The sequence below is a fragment of the Mytilus trossulus genome, chromosome 8 (genome assembly GCF_036588685.1).
Source record: "Mytilus trossulus isolate FHL-02 chromosome 8, PNRI_Mtr1.1.1.hap1, whole genome shotgun sequence".
In the NCBI taxonomy this organism is placed as follows: Eukaryota; Metazoa; Mollusca; class Bivalvia; order Mytilida; family Mytilidae; genus Mytilus; species Mytilus trossulus.
Window position 1 is genome coordinate 17,765,786 of NC_086380.1, and position 21,919 is coordinate 17,787,704.

The window sequence follows — 21,919 nt, forward strand, 5'->3', positions numbered from 1 at the left end:
TTGTAATGTTTATTTGAACTGGAGTCTCAGTTTTTGACATGTTTTTGTCGAGCCTTTGACATAAGTCAAAAAAGCGAGTCATAGCGATCCTACATTCAGTCCTCGTTGTTGTCGTTGTCGTCCACAAATATTCACTCTGTGGTTAAAGTTTTTAAATTTTTCTTGATAGAATAGGTCCTGTCTACCTGAAAATATATTTTATAAACAACTGTTTAAAATATATAGTTTTGTGTTACAGATAAGCAGCTGCATGGAGATAGTAGAAACAGTTGTGATGGAGACGACCTTAGTTGGTCCAATTATAAATCTGCTTCCAGTAGTCCATTTAGTAGTAGTTCTCCAAAATATTCAACAGCCAGTGGCCGTCAGTCTGTGTCGTCACTACCGTCAGAGGCATCACAACCATTATCATTGCCAACACCATCACAAAGCACCCCATCATCTCCTGTACCTTATATAGATAGAGACAGAATAAGGTAAGTTATATATAGATAGAGACAGAATAAGGTAAGTTATATATAGATAGAGACAGAATACGGTAAGTTATATATAGATAGAGACAGAATAAGGTAAGTTATATATAGATAGAGACAGAATAAGGTAAGTTATTTGACTTAAGACCACACCATTTTCACCTGTAGCTAACATTTAATATGTATCCCATCAGAAAACTATGAGATCGCACAAATTTATGTATCTTGTATTTGAAGCAAAACATACAAAAGAGATTGGATAACTAATAACTAATGTTTAATCAATATTTTCATAACTGTTTATTGTCAGGGATAAAATTTCTCAGTGTCGTTAGATGTCTGAAGTTAAATCCTAATGTCAGTGGTAAAATGATAATGATTGGATAAAGTAAATATGGACACCAAGTCTTATAAGATATTAATTCATGTAATTAAGCAATTTAAACAAAGCCAGTTATACATACTAATTATATTTTCCAGTATTTGATAATTATTAATTTTTATTTACAGGCGAACTCCGCCCCCTACTCCTCCTTTAGTTAGACCAAAAGCTGCCAATAATTCACGATACCCTAGTACGCCTCCGCCAAACAAGAAAAATCACCTGATACCTGAATATCAACCAATCAAGAAGAGTAAATCTCACGAGTCACAACTAGCCAATAAAGTTACAGATATAGATGGCATCAAAGCGTATGTATTTCTAACATCATTTATAATTTATTATGAACTTATTTCAACACACACACAGACAAGGTAAATTTTCTGTAGTGTCACAACTTTTATTATGCTTAAGGCTGCTTTGTATGTCAGAACAAGTTCACAAGTTATAGTTTTTTATGCCGTGAAAGAAAACCACCCTAAGATTTAAATTTTATTCAATGATAGTAACTGTACAAATACAAATATTATGGTTTGAAATACTAACAGAATTTCAAATTGCTATTTATACAAGGTTAACATTTATATTGTAGTTAAACAAAAAACTTTTTGTGTTTTGTATAAAAAAGAAAATATTTGATCATAGATATAGAATATTATTTTATTACTGTAACCAGTATAGTATACAAGTCAAATTGCTTTGCTTTGTATGCACAACAGGTATAAAAAAGGTTAATTAAGATTTAAAGCACTTTTTGCATTTCTATGCATAAAAATAAATGAATATTTTATTATACTTTTTGTCGCCGTGATATAGCCATTTTGTGCTAGTGAGGCGTAAAGCAACCAACAATCAATCAATCAATATTATACTTTTTATTTGGTGTGAATTACAGTGTAAATGGAGGGAAACACAGGTAAAACGCTCTCTAGTGTGACCAGGTGCTGGTGTGAATCTTAACACTGTGACATAGTGTGAAGTTAATACTCTGATCTCTACATCTCTTCTATAAGTCTAACACAATCTTTGGTTGGAATCTGAACACCACACAAATATGTTTTCAATAAATTATACATTAGTGTTAAACGGTTATTTAAAGATAAATACACACTCTATGAAAATAACTTCATTTTGTAGTGTCCTGTATAAAATATTAACATGTATGTGTGTGTGTCAAAGAGGAGTGTCCTGTGTAAAATATTAACATGTGTGTGTGTGTGTCAAAGAGGAGTGTCCTGTGTAAAATATTAACGTGTGTGTGTGTATGTGTCAAAGAAGACATGTCTATTAGCACACAGTTACAATATATCATAACCAAGTTACATTTCATAGGAAAAAAAAGTGTGGTCTCAATTCAAAGGTACTATCTCACTTACATTTTGCCGTTTGTCTCTACAAGTTGTTATAGGAATTTTGTTCCATGTAAAAATAAATGTGATATTTGGTTAGTTTTCAAAAGATTTGTTGTCTCAAAATTTTGTATAGTAAACATATGGCAATCATACCACATCTCTTCATTTTTATTTTGGTGGCCTTAACAGAGATGGGGAGTCTAAATTAAACGTGATTGAAACTTTTAATATTTTGCAATTTTAGTATTTTGTTTAAATAAAGTTGATAGCATGCTATTTTTATGAAAAGAATAAAAGTATGGGTTGTGGAGGTTTTTCCATGATAGTCATGATAGTTGTATACATGTGCAGTTTGTACTTACATGTATAATATATAAAGCAAATAATGACCATAAATTTATATTTAGAAACTGAATTGTGTAGTGATATTAAGAAGGCAGGTTTTCTTCATTTTTTGTTGGAGAAAGATTAGCCTATTATATTTATTACCATAAGGGATAATGGGACCCTAATTAATTCTCATGGTGTAAAAGGACCAAATTAAAGTGTGATTGTCTACCATGAAGTTCACTAAGATTCTAATCTTCTTTTACTAAATTCTAACCATGTTTTAAATCATAACCGTTAATACAATCACCGTCTTATAATCTGTAAACAAAACTGCCAAACATATTATTTCTTTCTGACAAGGTTGCACAAGCAGATCATCACCATCAGAGAAGAAGAATTAGATAGTAGGTGAGGGCCCTGATGATGAAACTTTATTGGCCTTCTATCAAACCGCTTGTAATGCTTGAATTTTTGAAAATCTTTTATAAACAGTCGCTTATAGGCTTGAGTAAAACTGCTGCACAAAGTATAAAATAGTCAAAACAACTGGTGTATAATATCCTAGTTAATATTTATATGAATTTTAATCTCCAGCGGTATGAGGTCAAATATTCCATACGATTAATGTTAACACATGGTACCTATAACTGAATCTGGTTTTGTTATTTGATAAACTGTTTATATTCTGCTGAATCTTTATAATAAGTCTTCTTTTGCTTTAAGGTACTTGTATTTTGCTCTGAACTTGAGTTTTCAGCTGACTTTGAAGTCCTATACTTTTGCTCAGATTGAGAGATTTATCTTGATGCTAATAGTTTTGCTTGAATTTGAAATTTCTGCTAACTCTTCTTATTGTTTTGCTCTGGTTCTTGGTTTACTCACAGAGTTTTCTGCTGACTGAAGTGTTCTAGTTTTGATCAGATTTCTCTTGACACTAATATTCTATTGCTTTGCTCAGATTTGAAGTTTTTCTACTAGCTCTGCAGCCTGTGAAACTCATCATAAACAGTTGTCTGCTTACTCAGAACTGTACTTGTCATGCTTTTATTACAGTTTCTGCTGACTCTAATGTCTTCTTTGAGAGTTTCTGTTTACTCTTAAAGTCTCTTGTTTTGCTCCAATTGAGAGTTTCTGTTTACTTGATCTCTTCCTTGACTTGCTTTGATTGATAGTTTCTCTGTTTACTTAAAAAGTCTCTTGTTTTGCTCCCATTAAAAGTTTCTGTTAACTCCTATATCTTCTTGTAATTCTCTGATTGAGTTGTCTCTTCACTCTTTAACTTCTCTTGTTTTGCTCCAATTGAGAATTTCTGTTTACTTGACCTCTTCCTTGATTTACTTTGATTGATAGTTTCAAGTTTAGAAATAATTGAAACATACTGTATATATGAAAATATTTCATGTGGTTATATTTTTTTTTGTAATCTAGCTTTAAGATAACTACTCTATACATGGATATAGTATTTCTAAAATTCAAATTGTTAAATTTTCATGTAGAGATGTTATTGTCAAGTTAAAACTCAATTGAACTTAGTCTTGACTAAGCCTGCAGTAGATGATTCAGGATTAAGAAATCAGTAACATTTATATTGTGTGTTCATCTCATGTATTTTTTTACAGCTGCTTTGTTCAGGAATAAAACGATTCATTAACATAGTACTCTTAGTGTTTAATGTTCTTGTGATACTTTGCTATTAATTAAAAACCTCATCTTGTTTAATACATCTGTGTCTACTAACCTTGTCTAATTTGACACATCCTTTTCTACTTGTCTTGTATGACACATCTCTGTCTACTTCCTTTGTTTGACACATCTCTGTCTATTTGTCTTGTTTGATACCAGTAAATCTCTGTCTACTTTTATTGTTTGACACATCTGTGTCTATTTGTCTTGATTGGCACATCTGTGTCTACTGGTCTTGTTTGATACATTTCTGTCTACTTGTCTTGATTGACACATCTCTGTCTACTTGTCTTGATTGATATACCTCTTTCTACTTGTCTTTTTGACACATCTCTGTCTACTTTTCTTGTTTAATACATCTCTGTCTACTTTCTTGGTTGATACATCTCTGTTTACTTGTCTTGATTAATACATGTCTGAATACTTGTCTTGTTTGACACACCTCTGTCTACTTGCCTTGATTGACACATTTCTGTCTTCTTGTCTTGATTTACACACCTCTGTCTACTTATCTTGATTGACACATCTCTGTCTACTTGCCTTGATTTGCACACCTGTCTACTTGTCTTGATTTACACACCTCTGTCTACTTGTCTTGATTGACACATCTTTGTCTACTTGTCTTGTTTGACACACCTCTGTCTACTTGTCTTGGCTGATACATCTCTCTGTACTTTCTTTGTTTGATGAATCTCTGTCTACTTGTCTTGATTGACACATCTCTGTCTACCTGTCTTGATTGATACACCTCTGTCAACTTGTCTTGATTGATACATCTCTGTCTACTTGTATTGATTGACACATCTCTGTCTACCTGTCGTGATTGATACATCTCTGTCTACCTGTCTTGATTGATACATCTCTGTCTACCTGTCTTGATTGATACATCTCTGTCTACCTGTCTTGATTGATACACCTCTGTCAACTTGTCTTGATTGAAACACCTAGTCTACTTTCTTTTTTGTTTAACCTGTCTGGATGATGGTATATATCTATATAACATACTTGGCAAAGGAAGGATGATTGTTTAATGAATTGAAATGCAGGTTATTATATGGATTTATTGTTACCTTTAATTTTTCCCTATATTAGTCTGTAGTTTCCCTATACATAAATATAATTTTATTTTAGAACTACTATTTAATATATATTTAGATAAAGCATATACATTGGACTTGTAATGAAAGTATAATAGATATATTTACTATAATACATATATTCAGTGGTTAAATGATAACCTGAGTGATGATATTCTGTACACTGTTACCCTATCACCTGGTAACCTGTTTGATGATACTCTGTACACTGTTACCCTATCACCTGGTAACCTGTTTGATAATATTCTGTACACTGTTACCCTAAGTCTCTGTTAACTGATACCCTGTTTACTGATACTACCCTGTTGACTGAATAATGATACATTCTCTGAACTGATATCCTGTTCCTATGAAATCAACAACAAAAAAGTGTTGGGAATAAAAATTTATCTACAGAATAATATACTGTAAATTCATAAATTATTGTTTTGTTTTTATTATTGAGAAAAATCCTCTTTAATTCATGCAAAAAAAATTACGATGCTAGTTTAAATTATTGCGATAATTACCCTGTCATATTTTTCACTATATAAAAACATCGCAATAATTTCTAAATTACAGTATTTGTTTGATACAGATAAATAAGTTTCTATAACATAAGTATGGGAATAAATACAAAGGATTTTAGGAAGAATATGACAATAGAGCTCTCCTGAATGATAAGTGAAATTTGTACAAGTGTCATGTTAACTTTTTTTCTGTCAATTTGACAAGCTTTCTAAAAGGCTTAGCTAGAATGACTATGTACAGCAGTCAGTTAAAAAAGGTTTGATTTTATTGAATACATTTGATTTGAACAAGTCAGCCTCAGACCAGTACCTCTATTCTTTCTAACATCTTAAATGATAGGACTTATTGAAATGTTTTAGTTACACCCTGCTTGTAAGAGCTTATTTCAGGTGATATAAATGGTCAATTTAGATTTAGACCTTGTAGTATATTTTTTTTAAATTGTTGTTAACCAGAAAGTCATAATTCCGTAGACACTTTTATTATATGAGACCACAGTTTCATGGAAGATTATTATACTTTGATATTTAAAGTTTTCTTCATTTTACTGCAAGTTGTATATATAACAATCATATAATTGAGCTTTTATATATATTTTCAGGTATAAAAAGAAACCAAACTTGTATCTTCCTAACAATAATGAAATATTATTCCGACGTCCTTCTGATGGGTCAGAAGCAGGTGGTAGTCGTGGTCCCTCTGGACATGCTTCACCGATTCTCCCCTCGCCCATACATTCTCCTATATATATTGATGATCACAGTGAGTATAAAACTAAGTAGAATTTTGTTGTGATGAACTAGTTAGTTGGTTGGTTGATTTGTGATTTCTAAAGGTAATCGTAAGTAATTGCAGTGTTCTCCCCACAATTTTCGTATACTGTGGATTCATTTATATTTGTGGGTACCAATTTTTGGCAATAAGAAAAATTTACATGTTCGTGGATATTTAATTTCATGGTTTTGCTGAAGTCTACATACCAGTTTATAGACAATTTTAAATTCGTTGAACTATACATATTGTAATTCACCTGTATAAACCAAATCCATGAAAATTGGTATCCAACGAAAAATAATGAATCCACAGTAACATTTTGGTAAATTGAATTTTAAATACAATCTCTTTTCTAAAAGTATTAGCATCACATTCACAACAACCATATCATAATAAACACAGATAGCATCACATTTAAGCAACTCAGCATCACAATACCATGAAAGTAATAGGCCCTAGGGAGAACACTGGTAAATAGACTGCAGGACAATATGAGACTTTTTATGAGTTCATCTGTGCATAATATCAATTAAGCATTTGCTAATTTTCACCCGAAGTACAGAAATAAAAAGGAAATGGAGGAGTTAATGATATGATGATTATACAAGGAAAATAGAGAATGTGTAAGCCAAAATGTATATATGTTAACAATACCTGCTACATAGGGTAGGTAAAATCTTCATTTAGAAAACCAAAGCATTCAGTGAGCTAGTTCAAATCCATTATAACTAATAGCAGGTAAAACATTTAACACCTTCGTAGAGTTTAAACCAAGATTTTTCAATGTGATATATTTTACATTGAGACACTATCATTCTTCACATTGTAGAATGTATTAAAAAAAAACATAAAAAGGATTGACTAGTACATGGAATCTTTAAAGTTGGTACAATGTACATAAAGCAAATTTTTATTCTTATAGAAGCAAAATAGCACAATGTGCACCACATTTTTATGCCCCATCTACGATAGTAGAGGGGCATTATGTTTTCTGGTCTGTGGCTCTGTTCGTTCGTCCGTCTGTGAGTCCGTCTGTGCGTCCGTTCGTCCGTTCAGGTTAAAGTTTTTGGTCAAGGTAGTTTTTGATGAAGCTGAAGTTCAATCAACCTGGAACTTAGTACACTTGTTGCTTATGATATGATCTTTCTAATTTTAAAGCCAAATTAGACTTTTGACTCCAATTGTATGGTCCACTGAGCATAGAAAATGAAAGTGGGAGTTTCAGGTTAAAGGTTTTTGGTCAAGGTAGTTTTTGATGAAGGTGAAGTCCAATCAACTTGAAACTTAGTAAATATGTTCCCTATAGTATGATCTTTCTAATTTTAATGCCAAATTAGATTATTACCCAATGTCATGGTCCATGGAACATGGAAAAGGATAATGCAAGTGGGGCATGTGTGTACTTTGGACACATTCTTGTTTATGTTATTTTGAATAGACAGAAAAAAAATTACAGTCATTTCTTATGATTTAATTCTAAGTTCCATTTTAAACTGAAGAAAACCGTGAAAAAACGTTGATGACGTCACGGTCACATGACTAAATTATGTCTATGAGCTCATAACAAAATAATGTCAGCGAATCAGAAGACGCGTTACATCCAAAAATTCAATTATTACATAATGCAGATCTAACAACATTCATGGTGACAAATATTCAGCACCATTTGTATATTTCGACATTAAATATCTCTTCAGTGATGGTGGAATGTAATGGAGGTTGTTGACTTATCATAATACAATCTTGTTCATTACTGTACTTAAGTTAAAGCCTTCTTAATTCTTGTTTAACCAAAGCATATTGTTAGAATAATATTATCAATAAAAGACATAAGTTCATTTTATATCACGAAAGAACATACAATGTATTTAAAATCTAAAAAAAAGCATGATGTTAAAGTAATATTTATATATATCGTACACACATGTCATGCATGTATGTTAATTGAAAAGCTGACTGTAGCTCACAGCATAGTTCAAGTTTTACAAGATTTTGAATTAATTACCGGTACACAGAAAATTATTGAAATTCTGCCATCAACACCAAATAACCAAAAAATTAAGTCACCACATTAAACAACGACTGTTCTTATTTGAGTGATTTGTTTTAACATATCTATTTTATATTTCAGATAGCTTAGTAGTTCCAAAGTCACCTAAAACACCTTATATAAACCATTATCCTTCAAATCATAGGTAAGATTCAGATGAATGATGCAGCGTGGTATATTTAAGATAAATGACATTGATAATGTCAAAAACCTTAATTAAACATATTTGTACCTGCATCTGAATAAAATTCCACATTTATCATAAGTAACCTGCCAATAGAAATAATTCAAACTAGAAAGGCAGGTTTTTTTTTATCAATTGCAGTCTTTATTGTTGAAGTAAGGGAAAGGGAGAATGAAAAAAATCTACTTAGATACACTTAAATTCTTTGGGGTTTTACTTACCTTTCTTTAAGAAGTTTAGCTAAAGTATCTATTTTCAAAGTTAACCCTTCGTCCATAATGACGCCTTTTGAAGCCACACCTTTTGACGCCTGCGTAGTACCTTAGTTGAAACGCTTTGACTACAAAATGTCTGCATCATATTTATAAATTGTATCCAATATGAAAAGAATGTACATGAAAATATCTGACTTGAACATCATTGATGAAATATTGGTTTTCACAATGCATAAATACTTTAAACCTAATGATTTTTTTTATCGAAAAAATCCTATGCAAATCAAGTATAAAAAGTCCATAGAGGAAAGGGTTAAAGGAAAGTCATTCTTCTCCATGTGTTACTACAATTGAATAACAGAGTAATATTCTTTTCAAAATGAGACATAAACAAATAATAAATGACAATATATTAATTCAGAGTTATACAAAATATGTATTGTAATTGAATTGCACTTAGGTTTGGACCTTACACTTTACTATATTAAACATGTTAAAGGCAATATCTACACACATTGTGTCATCGAAGCTTTAAGGTATCTGCTAAATATTTCTAACATTAATTTAACATATCTACACATATTTGAAGGTATCTACCATATTTCGTTTAAAACAAGACATAAATGAATGCAGAGTTATAAGAAATTATATGCATTGTAAATTGCACTTAGATTTGGACCTAATACTAGCCTTTATTAAAGCCAATATCTACACATTTGAAGGAATCAGCTAAATATTTCTACCATTCATTTACCATATCTACACATATTTGAAGAAATCAGTTCAATATTTCTACCATTTATTTACCATATCTACACATATTTGAAGGTATCTACTATATTTCTAGGTTTTCTAACACATTTAAGATCACAACTTGTGACTTCTGCCATAAACAGATGTTTCTAGGATACAAATGCAAAGAGTGCAAGTAAGGGGAACTCCTCTAACCACAATGCTTGTTGCTATTGTTTTCTACCTAAAAATAAGTAACATACAATTTTCCTTTATTTAAGTGAAGATTTATTTTCATTTACAGCCGATTTCGATGAGTTTGTAGCTAAAGGTCATATATTTAGTTAGCTTACTTGCTAGCTGAACCCTGAAGTCATTGTTAATGAAGGTAAGGTATACTACCCTCCTTTCGAAGTAGCATAATCCTACAGACAGATAGATTGGTTAATATCTGTCGGACTAGTCTACTATTAAAGGAAGGTAGTTTACCTAACCTAACAATGACTCCAAGGTTCAGCTAGCAAGCAAGCTAACCAAAGATGTTACCTTTGCCTACACACTCATTGAAATAGGCTGTAACTTTTTTACTGTTTCATTTGTGGGTTCTTTTCAATTAAAACATTTACTGTATATAAATATAGGTTAATGTTTGGATTCTTTTTCGTTTGCAATGTTTAAAGTTTCAATTTTGATGAACATTTTAAAATCATTTGAACTTAACTTTCTATAGAAATGAATGACTGGAAATGTGTGCATAAAAAACACATGAAATGTATTTGAAGGAAAAAGGAAAATCTAAAGTGTTACTTATTTAAGGCTGAATTTAATTGTGACATCATGATAGTTGAGGTCATCTTTAATTTAGTCATCTCTTACCAAAATAATGTGAAAAAGCAGTTTACTCATAAAAATAGATGTGAAATTCAGTTCAGTTTTAGATTTTCTTTTGTTAGCTTGAGGAGAGACTGCTTTTTGATAGATATTTTGGATATTAGCAGATTTTGTGTTTTTTCAATTAGTTGATTTCCCACATCACAAGGAATGCCTCTTGATAACCAAGTACACATGATCACAAAACACAAGATCTGCTAAATAATAAGGGGTTTTAAAACATTTCACCTTTGTTGACTGGAAATTTTCATTACTACTGACATATTATTACCCATTTTATGAATTCTTATTTGTTTTGGAGATAATATAACTCAAAATATTCAAAAAAATTGAAAGAACAAATTATATTTTACCATAATTAATCATTATATGTACATGATGTAATGAAAATTTCTATGTCTATTCTACTTTCACTTTACACGGTCTGGTTGTTTTTTTATTTTTCTGTTGATGTTGTCATGTTTATTTATAGATTTGAGACAAAATTTTCTCTAATTGGAAGTATCTGTGATACGTGTCATAAACACATCCTTTTGCCTGGAAAAATTTGCCGGGAATGCAAGTAAGTCTATGGATGATCGTTCTCTCATAGTTTCAATGCTTCATATTACTGCCATTAAAGTTACTGCTTGGGCAAATTACAGTAAAGTCGATCAATTTAATATTAAATATTTAATTTAATATTTAGAGATAATGTACCTTGTCTTAATTGTAATTATTAAAATTTCAGGGTTATCATTAACAGTAAATCTGCATTCATGGCATACATGAAATGACCCTAAATACATTCATATAAAATTCAGAGAAATATAGACTCTTAATTTAGACAGTGGAAAGTGATAATCAGCTAAGAATTGGAGAAATATAGGTTCCTACACTGCAACAAGTGTATTACGATATTTCTCCACTCGAGACAGTTAAATTTTATTATTTAAAGTGTGAAGCTTGCAGAGCATTTTGAGTAATTAAAATTTAACTGTTGAGAGTGGGGAAATATTGTAATACACGAGTTATAGTGTCGAAATCTGTTTCTCTGATGATTTTAAGCCTTTGTTTCAAAGGTTTTTTAGAAACTTGTGTTCTTTAAATGCGACGTCATCAGGCATGGTCGCCTTTTTTCATGAAGTCACAATAAGAAAATGCTGAAGAAAACGAGCATTTTAACGTCATAATCAAATATTAACCAACCATTTGCTGAGAACAGATTTATCACTAGTGAGGAGAAATATTTTTCTCACACCAGTCAGGAAATGTGAAAATAGCACAAAAATTAGAGAAAGAAGAATTACAACACATCTTATGGGATGAATGTTATATAATATTCCTATAAAATACTGGAGTTGCTGGAAAAAGGATAGCCAAAGAAAAAACAGAAGAGGTTACAAAACATGGTTGCCTAGAAATTAAAACTGAAGAATTGATTTTCAAACTTTTAGGAAGTTTGGTCCTCAATGCTCTTCAACTTTGTACTTTATTTGGCCTTTTTAACACTTTTTTATGCCCCACCTACAATAGAAGAAGGGCATTATGTTTTCTGGTCTGTGCGTCCGTTTGTCTGTTCTTCCGTCTGTCTGTCCGTCCGTCTGTTAGTTCGTCCGTCTGTCCCTCTTCAGGTTAAAGTTTTTGATCAAGGTAGTTTTTGATAAAGTTGAAGTCCCATCAACTTGAAACTTAGTATACATGTTCCCTTTGATAAGATCATTCTAATTACAATGCCAAATTAGAGAATTTATTCCAATTTCACGGTCCACAAAACATAGAAAATGATAGTGCGAGTGGGGCATCCGTGTACTGTGGACACATTCTTGTTATTCGAGTGTCACTGATGAGTCTTTTGTAGAAAAACATGCATGTAAATATAAAATTTCAATCCTGGTATCTATGATGAGTTTATTTACAAGTTATCTGGGTTTTTATGACTAATTCAAAACTGTTATTTTATATTAATCAAAACACAACCTTTCATTAGCTGAACTATGCTATGAAAATATGTATTTTCAATGTAGGGCCAGTTAAATCTTTGGACATTTAGAATTTTACAAGCAGTTGTTTTATTCTAACAGCTGTAAGGACTGTACTGAAAGAGTAAACCTTGTATAAGATAAGGGGTTGATCATAAAACTTTGCTCGGAGCACAAAAATCATGCTCGAAACACAAAATCCAGTATTTTGATTGGTTGATTTTTTAGTCAGAGTACAAAAATCATGCTCGAAAGTTTTATGACCGCATTTGGGTTTGATAACATGTTTTCGATTTTAAATTTTTTTTTTTTTTTTTTCCTTTTGCACAATTAGAATCTTTAAGACAGTGGCATGTAGAAAACATTGTGTTTTGAATATTACACATAGAATATTGAAGCCACTTATTTGTAGAAAAAATTGTTTTGTTTTTGAACACATTAAATAGTACATGTAGTAGTATTGTTAAAATTGTTTTGGACATAGAGTTTCTTACAGGGTGAACCAATCATTATGAAAGAATAACACTTAAATAAAAAGCATCTGCTTTGAACTTTATTATAATGATTATAGTGAGGGTCTCATTGGGGTCTAAGCGTGAAGCGGGATTGCCGATTTTTTATAAGCGTTACACTTGAAAGTCAAATTATTGTGGCGTGAAAACAGGAAATGAAGTCTTGCGGGACCTGGAAAATGGCAAAAAAAATAAGAATTGCTTACGTACATAGTGTATTAAAGCGGGATAAGGGAATCTGACAAAACAGTAAGCTGGATCCAGGATCAGAACCCCCCAATGAGACCCCCTATAGCCACTCCATCAAATTGTTGGGAGGATAGTGTTTTAGCACCAGGAAAGTACCTTTGATTTCTTGTCAGAACCTTTTCAAACTGATTTCTCTCATTAAAACATCAAGTGTGTTCTGTAATAAAAAAAAAATCTGAAATGTTTTTAGAAGATTACAAGTCAAAAGTTCCCATTTTTATGTTAGCAGGTATTTAATATGTGAGTTAGCTCACTTATGGTTCTTTCTTTGTTACAGCAGGAACATGAAGATACAGGGGTGGATCCAGGATTTTAGAATGGGGGTCATTTTTGTCTATAATTGAATTTATACCTCTGAGCAGACGGAGTCCAAAAAAATGAATATAAATTGTGAAAAACAAGATATTTTCATTTTTATGTCAAATATATGATTTTCTTTTTTATATCATATATTATATGCATGTATCTAAGATTTATCAACATAAAAATATTTCTGCAATGAAATCATAATTTTTACTCTTCTGGTCAATATATTTTGTCCATAAAATACTAATTTAAAGTAAGGCTAACATCATAAATTCATTTAGATGGTAATGTTTATTCATTACTTACTCTTCAGGTGGTACCCAACACTTTCACTAAAATTAATTTGGCCTGTTTAATTTTCATAAAATTTTGTCAAGACCATTTAACAAAAATATAAAAATTTTGAAAATTTTTGAACCAACCATTTTGTCAGAAAAATTACACTGGTTATATAGCAGTTTGACAAACACTAATTTTGATCACTGAGAAGCTTAATATTCCTTTTACAACACAACGTTAGTAAAACGTTTAGCTGACTTTACAGAGTTATCTCCCTGAAGTGTTAGGTAACCATCTTAAAAGAAACTAATTATTTACATTTACATATGGTCGATATTATTTGTCTTTTTTACAGATTTTAACTACTTTGCTTGAACTTTTTTAACATACATTTTTTAAAAGGTATTAGAAAGGTTAAATTTTTTTGAGTTATCAATACTTGTTCTGTTTGTTGACCAAGCAATGCGAAAAATGCAATAATTTATTTTGATCACAATGATTTTAAATGTTTACTTCGTACTATCTGCCGAATTTTGATAGCAGAGACTTGTATTAATATTTATTAATTTTGTCTATTCCAGATACAAATGTCATCGTGATTGTGCCGGCAAAGCTGCTCCATTGTGTGCTCCCAACTTGTACTTATTAGACCCTAATAGGCATGGTAAGTTATTGGAAGTGATCATAGCCAAGTCACTGTTTTAAATCTAATTTCTTTGAACACTTAAATCCTATTAAATAGGCATGTTAAGTGTTCAAATCATCTGTGTTATCATACACAAGTCACTGTTTGCAGTGTGTTGCATTTGAATGATAAAATTACATTAGATTTTACAAATAATTTAAAGGAATGCAGCCCAGACTTTTCCAATCATACATCCTTGTTGGGTTTTCATGAGACTAAATAAATATGTTTCACAGTACATTTGTATATGGATTATCAAAAAGCCATATGTTCAAAATTGTAATACTGTAAACCACTCCCTACATAACAGAATATATGCAGATGACTCAGATCATAATTGTTTTTGATTGCCAGTTTCCTGTCATAGGTTTGTGTTTCTCAGGCCTTCCCTAGAAATGAAAAACTTTCTGACATTAGAGTATTGAAATTGACATTTAACACCAACAATCAATCTTTAAGAATATAAATACCACATTGACATTCTCTATTACAACACACTTAACTACACCTCTCTACGTTAAAATGTTGCACCATCTATCAATTAATAAAAGTCAGGCCATTCTAAATACATAATCCTTGACCAAAGTTAGCACTAGAGTTCTCTTTATTGTTGATGTGTAAAAACCTTAGCATCTAGACTGGTTTCAGTTCCTGGTCACGGCACCAAAATTGCATATAGTGGCTAAGATTTCATGCGATGGAATGAACTAAAATAATAGAGGTCTTGCTAGTTTGACAATGTATTTTGAAAGCTAAAGAAGTACGTCAACGATAGTGATGTTACAATTGAGCAGTGCACTATACTGGACATCTAATAAGCAGACTTCACAACATTCTTTATTCTCACTTTATTATTTCAGGATCGTCAAGCATAATACACAAGTTGAGACCAAACTATTCCTGTACTGTTTCACTTTATTATTTCAGGATCACCAAGTATGGTACATAAGTTGAGACCAAACCATTCCTGTACTGAGTTTACTAAAGACTCAGAATCATCATCATGTAACTCATCGACTCCTTCATCACCATTCCTTAATCCTCATAAAGAATCTTACACTCCATCACAGGGCTTAGCCTTTGAATTCCCAGGTATGTACATGTATATGCTTATTGTCCAGATTAAACATTTTCTGTCAAGAATGTATGATGAGTTCATTGTTGAAAAGCCTACTGATAAAAATACCAGGTCAGAGAAGCCCTGAAAAGAAATTAACAAGATTGAAGATGTAGAACTGTTAATATTCTTTTGCAAAAACCTTGATTTTTATAAAAAAAAATCTCAGAAAAAAGACAATTTTTATGCCCCTGTTGAGCAGAGGGCACATTAAGTTTTACTCTTTTTCTGTCTGTATGTCTTTCCAACCATCTGTACATGTATACTTAAGAAATTGGTTTCTGTTCTCTTTCTTTAGTTTGCTTCAACCAAAAAACATGAAAATTATACAAAATGCTTATTTCCTCAAAATACAGATTGAATTTGAATTTGAGAGGCGTCTCTTTTACCTTTCTAGAATTATGCACTTTACAGATGGAAAAATTGCAGAGTTTTTTTTCATTTACTCTCTCGTATTCCTCAACCAAATCTTATAAAAAATGCTTATTTTTGCAAAAACTCAGATCAAGCTTGATATTGGGTGGCATCACTTTTTATCTTTCTAGAGTTAATTTGCCTTTCCATATGGAAAAATTGGTGAAAAGTTTCCATTTTCTAACTTTGATTCAATGCCTCCTGAATGTTAATAAACGTATACATACACAATGCTTATTAAAAATGTACTACAAAACTCAGATCAAGTTAACAATTTGGTAGCGTCACATTTACTGTCTTCAGTTTTATAGTCAATTTATAACGTAATATGCAAGCAGGGTCATCATCTATGTTCTATGGACACATTTCCTATTTATTTCTGCAAAATGCAATAATGGCCACTGACAGGAAATTCTGAAATCATACGGTCAACTGTGACATTTACTTAATATGTTTTAATTCAATTTATTTTACAAACAGTAAAAAATTGTTTAACACATTTGAAAATTGGGTCTTTTAGGTGTAATTGTCGATTTGGTAATATTTATTTGCCTTTTAGTACATTACAACTAATCATGTTTTTTTTCCACAGATAATCCTTTAGAAAATGATTTAACTGGTTCCACATACTCTGTACATACAGTCAGAAACGGGTAAGTATTGCATAAAAAATATCAAAACAATAAATCTCATCACTTACAAGTAAATATACTCCTATGATATATTTGGTAAAGAGTTGCTGAACTGTAGCGTTGGTCTTTTGCTGAAAAGTGTCCACAATGTCCAGAATTCTGTTTAAATAGAGCAAATTTTTGTACCTTCCATTTTATATTACCATTTTGTTACTTATATATTCAATACACAATTGACAAGGCTTCACACTTATAACACCACACACCAAAAAATAATGTCCTATTTTTTTAACTGCCTCTTGTCCAGCTTGTTTGGTAATTTCTTTAACTTTGTAAAAAAAGCTCTCTCTAGAATAGAAAATAGGATTAGGTATATATAACCAGATTAACATTGTATTTTTCTATTTCAGTGATGTTATCGGCAGCAACACGTCAGATGACAGCAGTAAAACTCTGGAAGGTGTAAGTGTTATAGGCATCAATTATTTTATTAAATTTCTCCAACCTTATTTGTAAAGAAGTGAATTAAACTTCATGAAAAAAAGTTATATAATTGGAAGAAAACCTTTGACATAGTAACATGTCAAAATATCTTTAATCGAAAAATAAAGGATACAGGATATCCATCCATTACACAAAATCAGTACATCCACAATAAAAAATAACACAAAAAACAAAGGAACAGCTCTTTTATTGCTGTTCTTCATCTCAAAGTCACAGTGAGGTCTCAACACAGAGCTAAAAAACTCTAACTTTTCTGCAAGTTTACAACAGCTCCTAGCACCGGCTTATGTGGAAATCTTTTTAAAAATAATTGAAAATAGACTACTTGTGTATACCTTTCATTTAAAAAAAATATATATAGTCAGTTTTGTCCCTAATTTTAATGAAATATTTTCCTTAGACTAAAACAATTGTCAATCAATTATATTTCATTTAGAACAAGAATCTATTTATATTTTTAGAGCAATACATCAGAAAAGACACTGCCAGAACGAGTGAATTCAGTAGATAGTCAAGATGACCCATTAGGGGGAAATCTGTGGAGACAAAATAGTGTAAGCACAAATAATTGAATTATCACAGTCCATCAATAGGCAAATTGAGCAAACTTGAGCATGTTTACTATAACAAGTTATGAAATGGTCAGAATATAAATGAAAGTTTTTTTTTTAATCCAAAGCTGTTAAATGTTTTTCAGTGAGGAAAAGGTTTTTTAAATGGACAATAACACACAGAAGATTCTTCAAAATTCAAAACTGGACCTGTTGCAGATATTTCAGCCACTGTCCAATATACTCTCATTTTAACTAACACTAGAACACACCCGCGAAATCGTGGGCATTCAGAGCGTATTTGAAAGGATGTAAAGTGTTGTAGGAAGAATTTCTCAAAGATTTAATGACTTGAGAATTTCAGTAAAAGTATCAAAAGTCATAGGTACTTGGGGACAGGAAAATGTTTTATTACCCTTCCTCCTTTATTTCCAAAAATTCCCATTTTTTGTTTTCTATTAATTTCATTATGAACATACATGTATGATGAACATTCCAGTCAGGAGCCTGTAATTCAGTGGTTCAGTGATATTTATTTTTCGTTCATTTTTTGTACATGAATTTATTTGAATTGTTTTACATTGTCATTTCGGGGCCTTTTATATCAGACTATGCAGTATTGGCTTTTGCTTATTGTTGAAGGCCATACGGTTACCTTTAAATGTTAATTTCGGTCTCTTGTGGAGAGCTGTCTCAATGGCATTCATATCACATCTTCTTTTTTTTGTAAAACATTTAGTGACTTGAGAATTTCAGAAAAGGTATCAAAAGTCGTAGGTAATTTGGGACAGGATAATTGTTTTTCTAGCCCGGCTTCTCCTTTTTCCACAAAAAAAACCTTTTTTTTTTGTTTGTTCTCTAATAATTTTAATGACACATGAATAATTTTAACGCTTATCTGTATATTATGAACATTCATTAAAGGGGGGGTCGGGGCAGAGGCGGATTTAGGCGGCCATTCCCCCGCCCCTTTTCTGGAAAATAATTGGTTGCTTACATGTATATAGGGAATCACTGAAGCATGACCGGAGCGGGCCACTCTTAGGCAGTCAACGGGCCCCTGCATATGAAAATTTCTATATCCGCCACTGTGGAGGGGTCCTGACCCCAATATCCCGGGCTTAAAAACATGAAATCCCGAGGTTCTGAATTTATTATACAAATTAAATATCTCGACATCCCGAAATTCGAAAAAAAAAATTCCAGATCCCGAAATGGTAAATCCTAAAATTTCGATCTTAAAAACACCCGTTCCAGACGTCTCGAAAGTGTATTTTCTTTTTACAAGCAATTCTCAGTTTAATAATTGATCCACAGCGGTCATTGATATATAATATTCAGACCCTCTCTATTAAATAAACCCTGTGACTGCCGTGGATAGTAAATTTGAAAATGATATCAGACAGAAAATAAACTTTATTCGTAGTATATGTATTTGTTTCAAAGTAAAAAGAAGAACGCAAACCGGAGGTCTAATCTGACTCAAATTTCGTTCAATGACGGATATAAGACAGAAAATACACTGTATTCGAAGTATTAATGTATGTTCAAAGTATACAGAAAAACGAAACCGGAAGTCTAATCTGACCTAAAATTTTGCCCAATGACGGAAACATATCCGGACGTCTTTTTTCTCGTTTTTCACCCAAAATAACTCAATCTGAATAATCATATGAATGGATGACAAAAGCGATTATGCACTGTACCCATAGGACACAGAGGCATGATGATTAATTTATTGTGGAAAGAAGAGAAGCGACACCCAAAATGAGGTCTTCTCGTTTAATAGTATAGATTGCTTTTAGTTCATCAGGGATTTTGTCAATAGTTGGTATCTGTCATTCCTTGCGAATGTCTGTCAAATATGTTATCAAAGATCACATCTAAAAGGACTGAACCAATTTCAAAACTTGGGGTGAATTATTCTTACAGTATCTAGTATAAAGTTTATGTTTATTTTGTCTGTCAAATAGCATGGCTGCATTGGATAAAAAAAATCTAGGGTAAAATGCAGCACATGTGCAGTTATTGTCTAATACTTTGAAAAACATATTAATATTTAATATAAGTTTTTTTTTCTCTATCAGCCAACAAGCATGACTGGCATGGCTAAAAATTTGGACATATGGATAAAATCACAGGCACTTGTCTCAAAAAAAATAATTCTATATACCTTAATATAACACAAGGTACTTAACTATTTTTTTTGAAAAATGACACCAAGTCCCGAATTCCCGTTATATTTTTATTTCTAGGTTGTCAAACCTACTTGCACTTAATATGCCGTAAATCTAAATTGATTTATCTACACAATGGTAGATGACAAGACTATCATTGTTGTCGGGACCATTAGTAGCAGTCCTCAGAAGTCGGTCAACAGGATGTTTTTTGCATTCATCTCAAACTTTGGCAACACCCAGCCTGCAGTGATTGAATTATTATAAAAAAATATTAAAATAAAAACTGTCAGCTTCCCTCTGACTATGAATTATTATCTTTGTTGTAAATTCTTTACAGATTATGTGAAACAAACCCAAATAAGTTTGTTATGAAACACGTGTACACAACGACACTATATAGAGTTATAAATTGACCAAAATTTCCCACATTTATTTTTAGCCAGACGATTGACCAATGAGAAACCAGTATAAAATTACATGCGGACTGGGTGTTGCCAAAGTTTGAGACGAATGCAAAAAAACATCCCGTTGACCGACTTCTCAGGCCTGCTACTTATGATCCCGACAACAATGATAGTCGTGTCGTATACCATTGTGTATATAAATCGATTTAGATTTACGGCATATTAAGTTTAAGTAGGTTTGACAACCGAGAAATAAAAGAATTACAGGAATTCGGGACTGGGTGTCATTTTTCAAAAAATTTAGTTAAGTACCTTGTGTTATATTAAGGTATATATAGGAATTTTTTTTGAGACAAGAGCCTGTGGATAAAATGCATTAATTCTCATGTTGAGGTCATTTATCTTAAAGAAAGAGAGACATTAATAAATTACAACAAAAATGTTCCTCAACTCATTGAAATCAAAGGGGATGCAAAAAATATGAAAGGGACATTCAAAATTAGAAATAAAAAAATCAACTGTCAAAGTCATGGCAATTATAAATACTCAAATTGATTGTGAGAATGTTTGGTCATGGTTAATTTAAGTTATATTTATTTTCAGTTATCTGTGACCCTAAAAGAATGGGATATTCCATATGAACAGCTGGTTATAGAAGAATCAATTGGTACTGGTAGATTTGGTATTGTTTATAAGTAAGTATTCCCAGTGTAGAATTGTTTTAAACCTTGTTAAGAGTGAGGCCAATCACTTTTAAAAGGTTTTGATAATGACCTAGCTATGAACAAACTTTTCTTTTTGTTATGAATCTTTTATGAAAGCATTTATTTTTTCTAAGTCTTAATGATCAGTTATTAGTGAATATACTTGTAGTGTTCACAATGGTGCTGGATGATTCAATGGACATTTTGTTCATGGGACAACTGCTATTTCCTGGTTAAAACAAATTTTTACTGGACAATCATTAGTTTTAAAAACAAAAAACAAAAAAACAAAAATATTTATTGGAAGAGCTGAAAAGATTTTACTTGTTTTGATTGTTGGGCGAGTTTCTCTTTTAATATCTGTGCATATTATGTGAGTTTCAAGACATTTGTAATACAAACTTTTTGTTCTGAAATTATATTTTTTGTGTCATAATGCTGTAAACCAACTGATTCTCTTGAGCAATTTATTTTTGCGACTTACACGAGTAAAAAAATAAGGCGAAAATAAATTGCAGCGAATATGTAATACTTCAATTTTCCTTATCTTTCTTTATGGAATCACGAAATTAAATTTGCTGCGAAATGGATAAGGAAGAACTAAACTCAAAATAAAGTACAGTCGATTCCACTTAATTGCATACCGCTTAATAGCATAATTCGGTTAATTGCATACTTTTCTCCTGCACAAAACCATTTCCCATTCACCTAATATTAAATTGTCCGGTTATATGCATAGCCTTACAAG

The 21,919-nt window shown here is 31.5% G+C and overlaps 1 protein-coding gene across 3 annotated transcripts in view; it reads left to right on the top strand.

Moving 5' to 3' along the window:
- LOC134680638 (kinase suppressor of Ras 2-like) overlaps positions 1-21,919 on the top strand; it is a 41,709-nt gene that overhangs the window by 7,285 nt on the left and 12,505 nt on the right. The window contains exons 4-15 of one of the 3 annotated variants that reach the window (XM_063539763.1): positions 239-476; positions 984-1,166; positions 2,898-2,945; positions 6,429-6,589; positions 8,733-8,796; positions 9,898-9,978; positions 14,562-14,644; positions 15,593-15,757; positions 16,789-16,849; positions 17,239-17,290; positions 17,794-17,886; positions 21,071-21,162. In XM_063539763.1, the coding sequence (XP_063395833.1) occupies positions 239-476; positions 984-1,166; positions 2,898-2,945; positions 6,429-6,589; positions 8,733-8,796; positions 9,898-9,978; positions 14,562-14,644; positions 15,593-15,757; positions 16,789-16,849; positions 17,239-17,290; positions 17,794-17,886; positions 21,071-21,162 (1,321 nt within the window). Of the gene's footprint in view, positions 1-238; positions 477-983; positions 1,167-2,897; positions 2,946-6,428; positions 6,590-8,732; positions 8,797-9,897; positions 9,979-11,145; positions 11,236-14,561; positions 14,645-15,592; positions 15,758-16,788; positions 16,850-17,238; positions 17,291-17,793; positions 17,887-21,070; positions 21,163-21,919 lie in introns of all 3 variants that reach the window. The other 2 variants (XM_063539762.1, XM_063539764.1) reach the window with 2 other exon arrangements.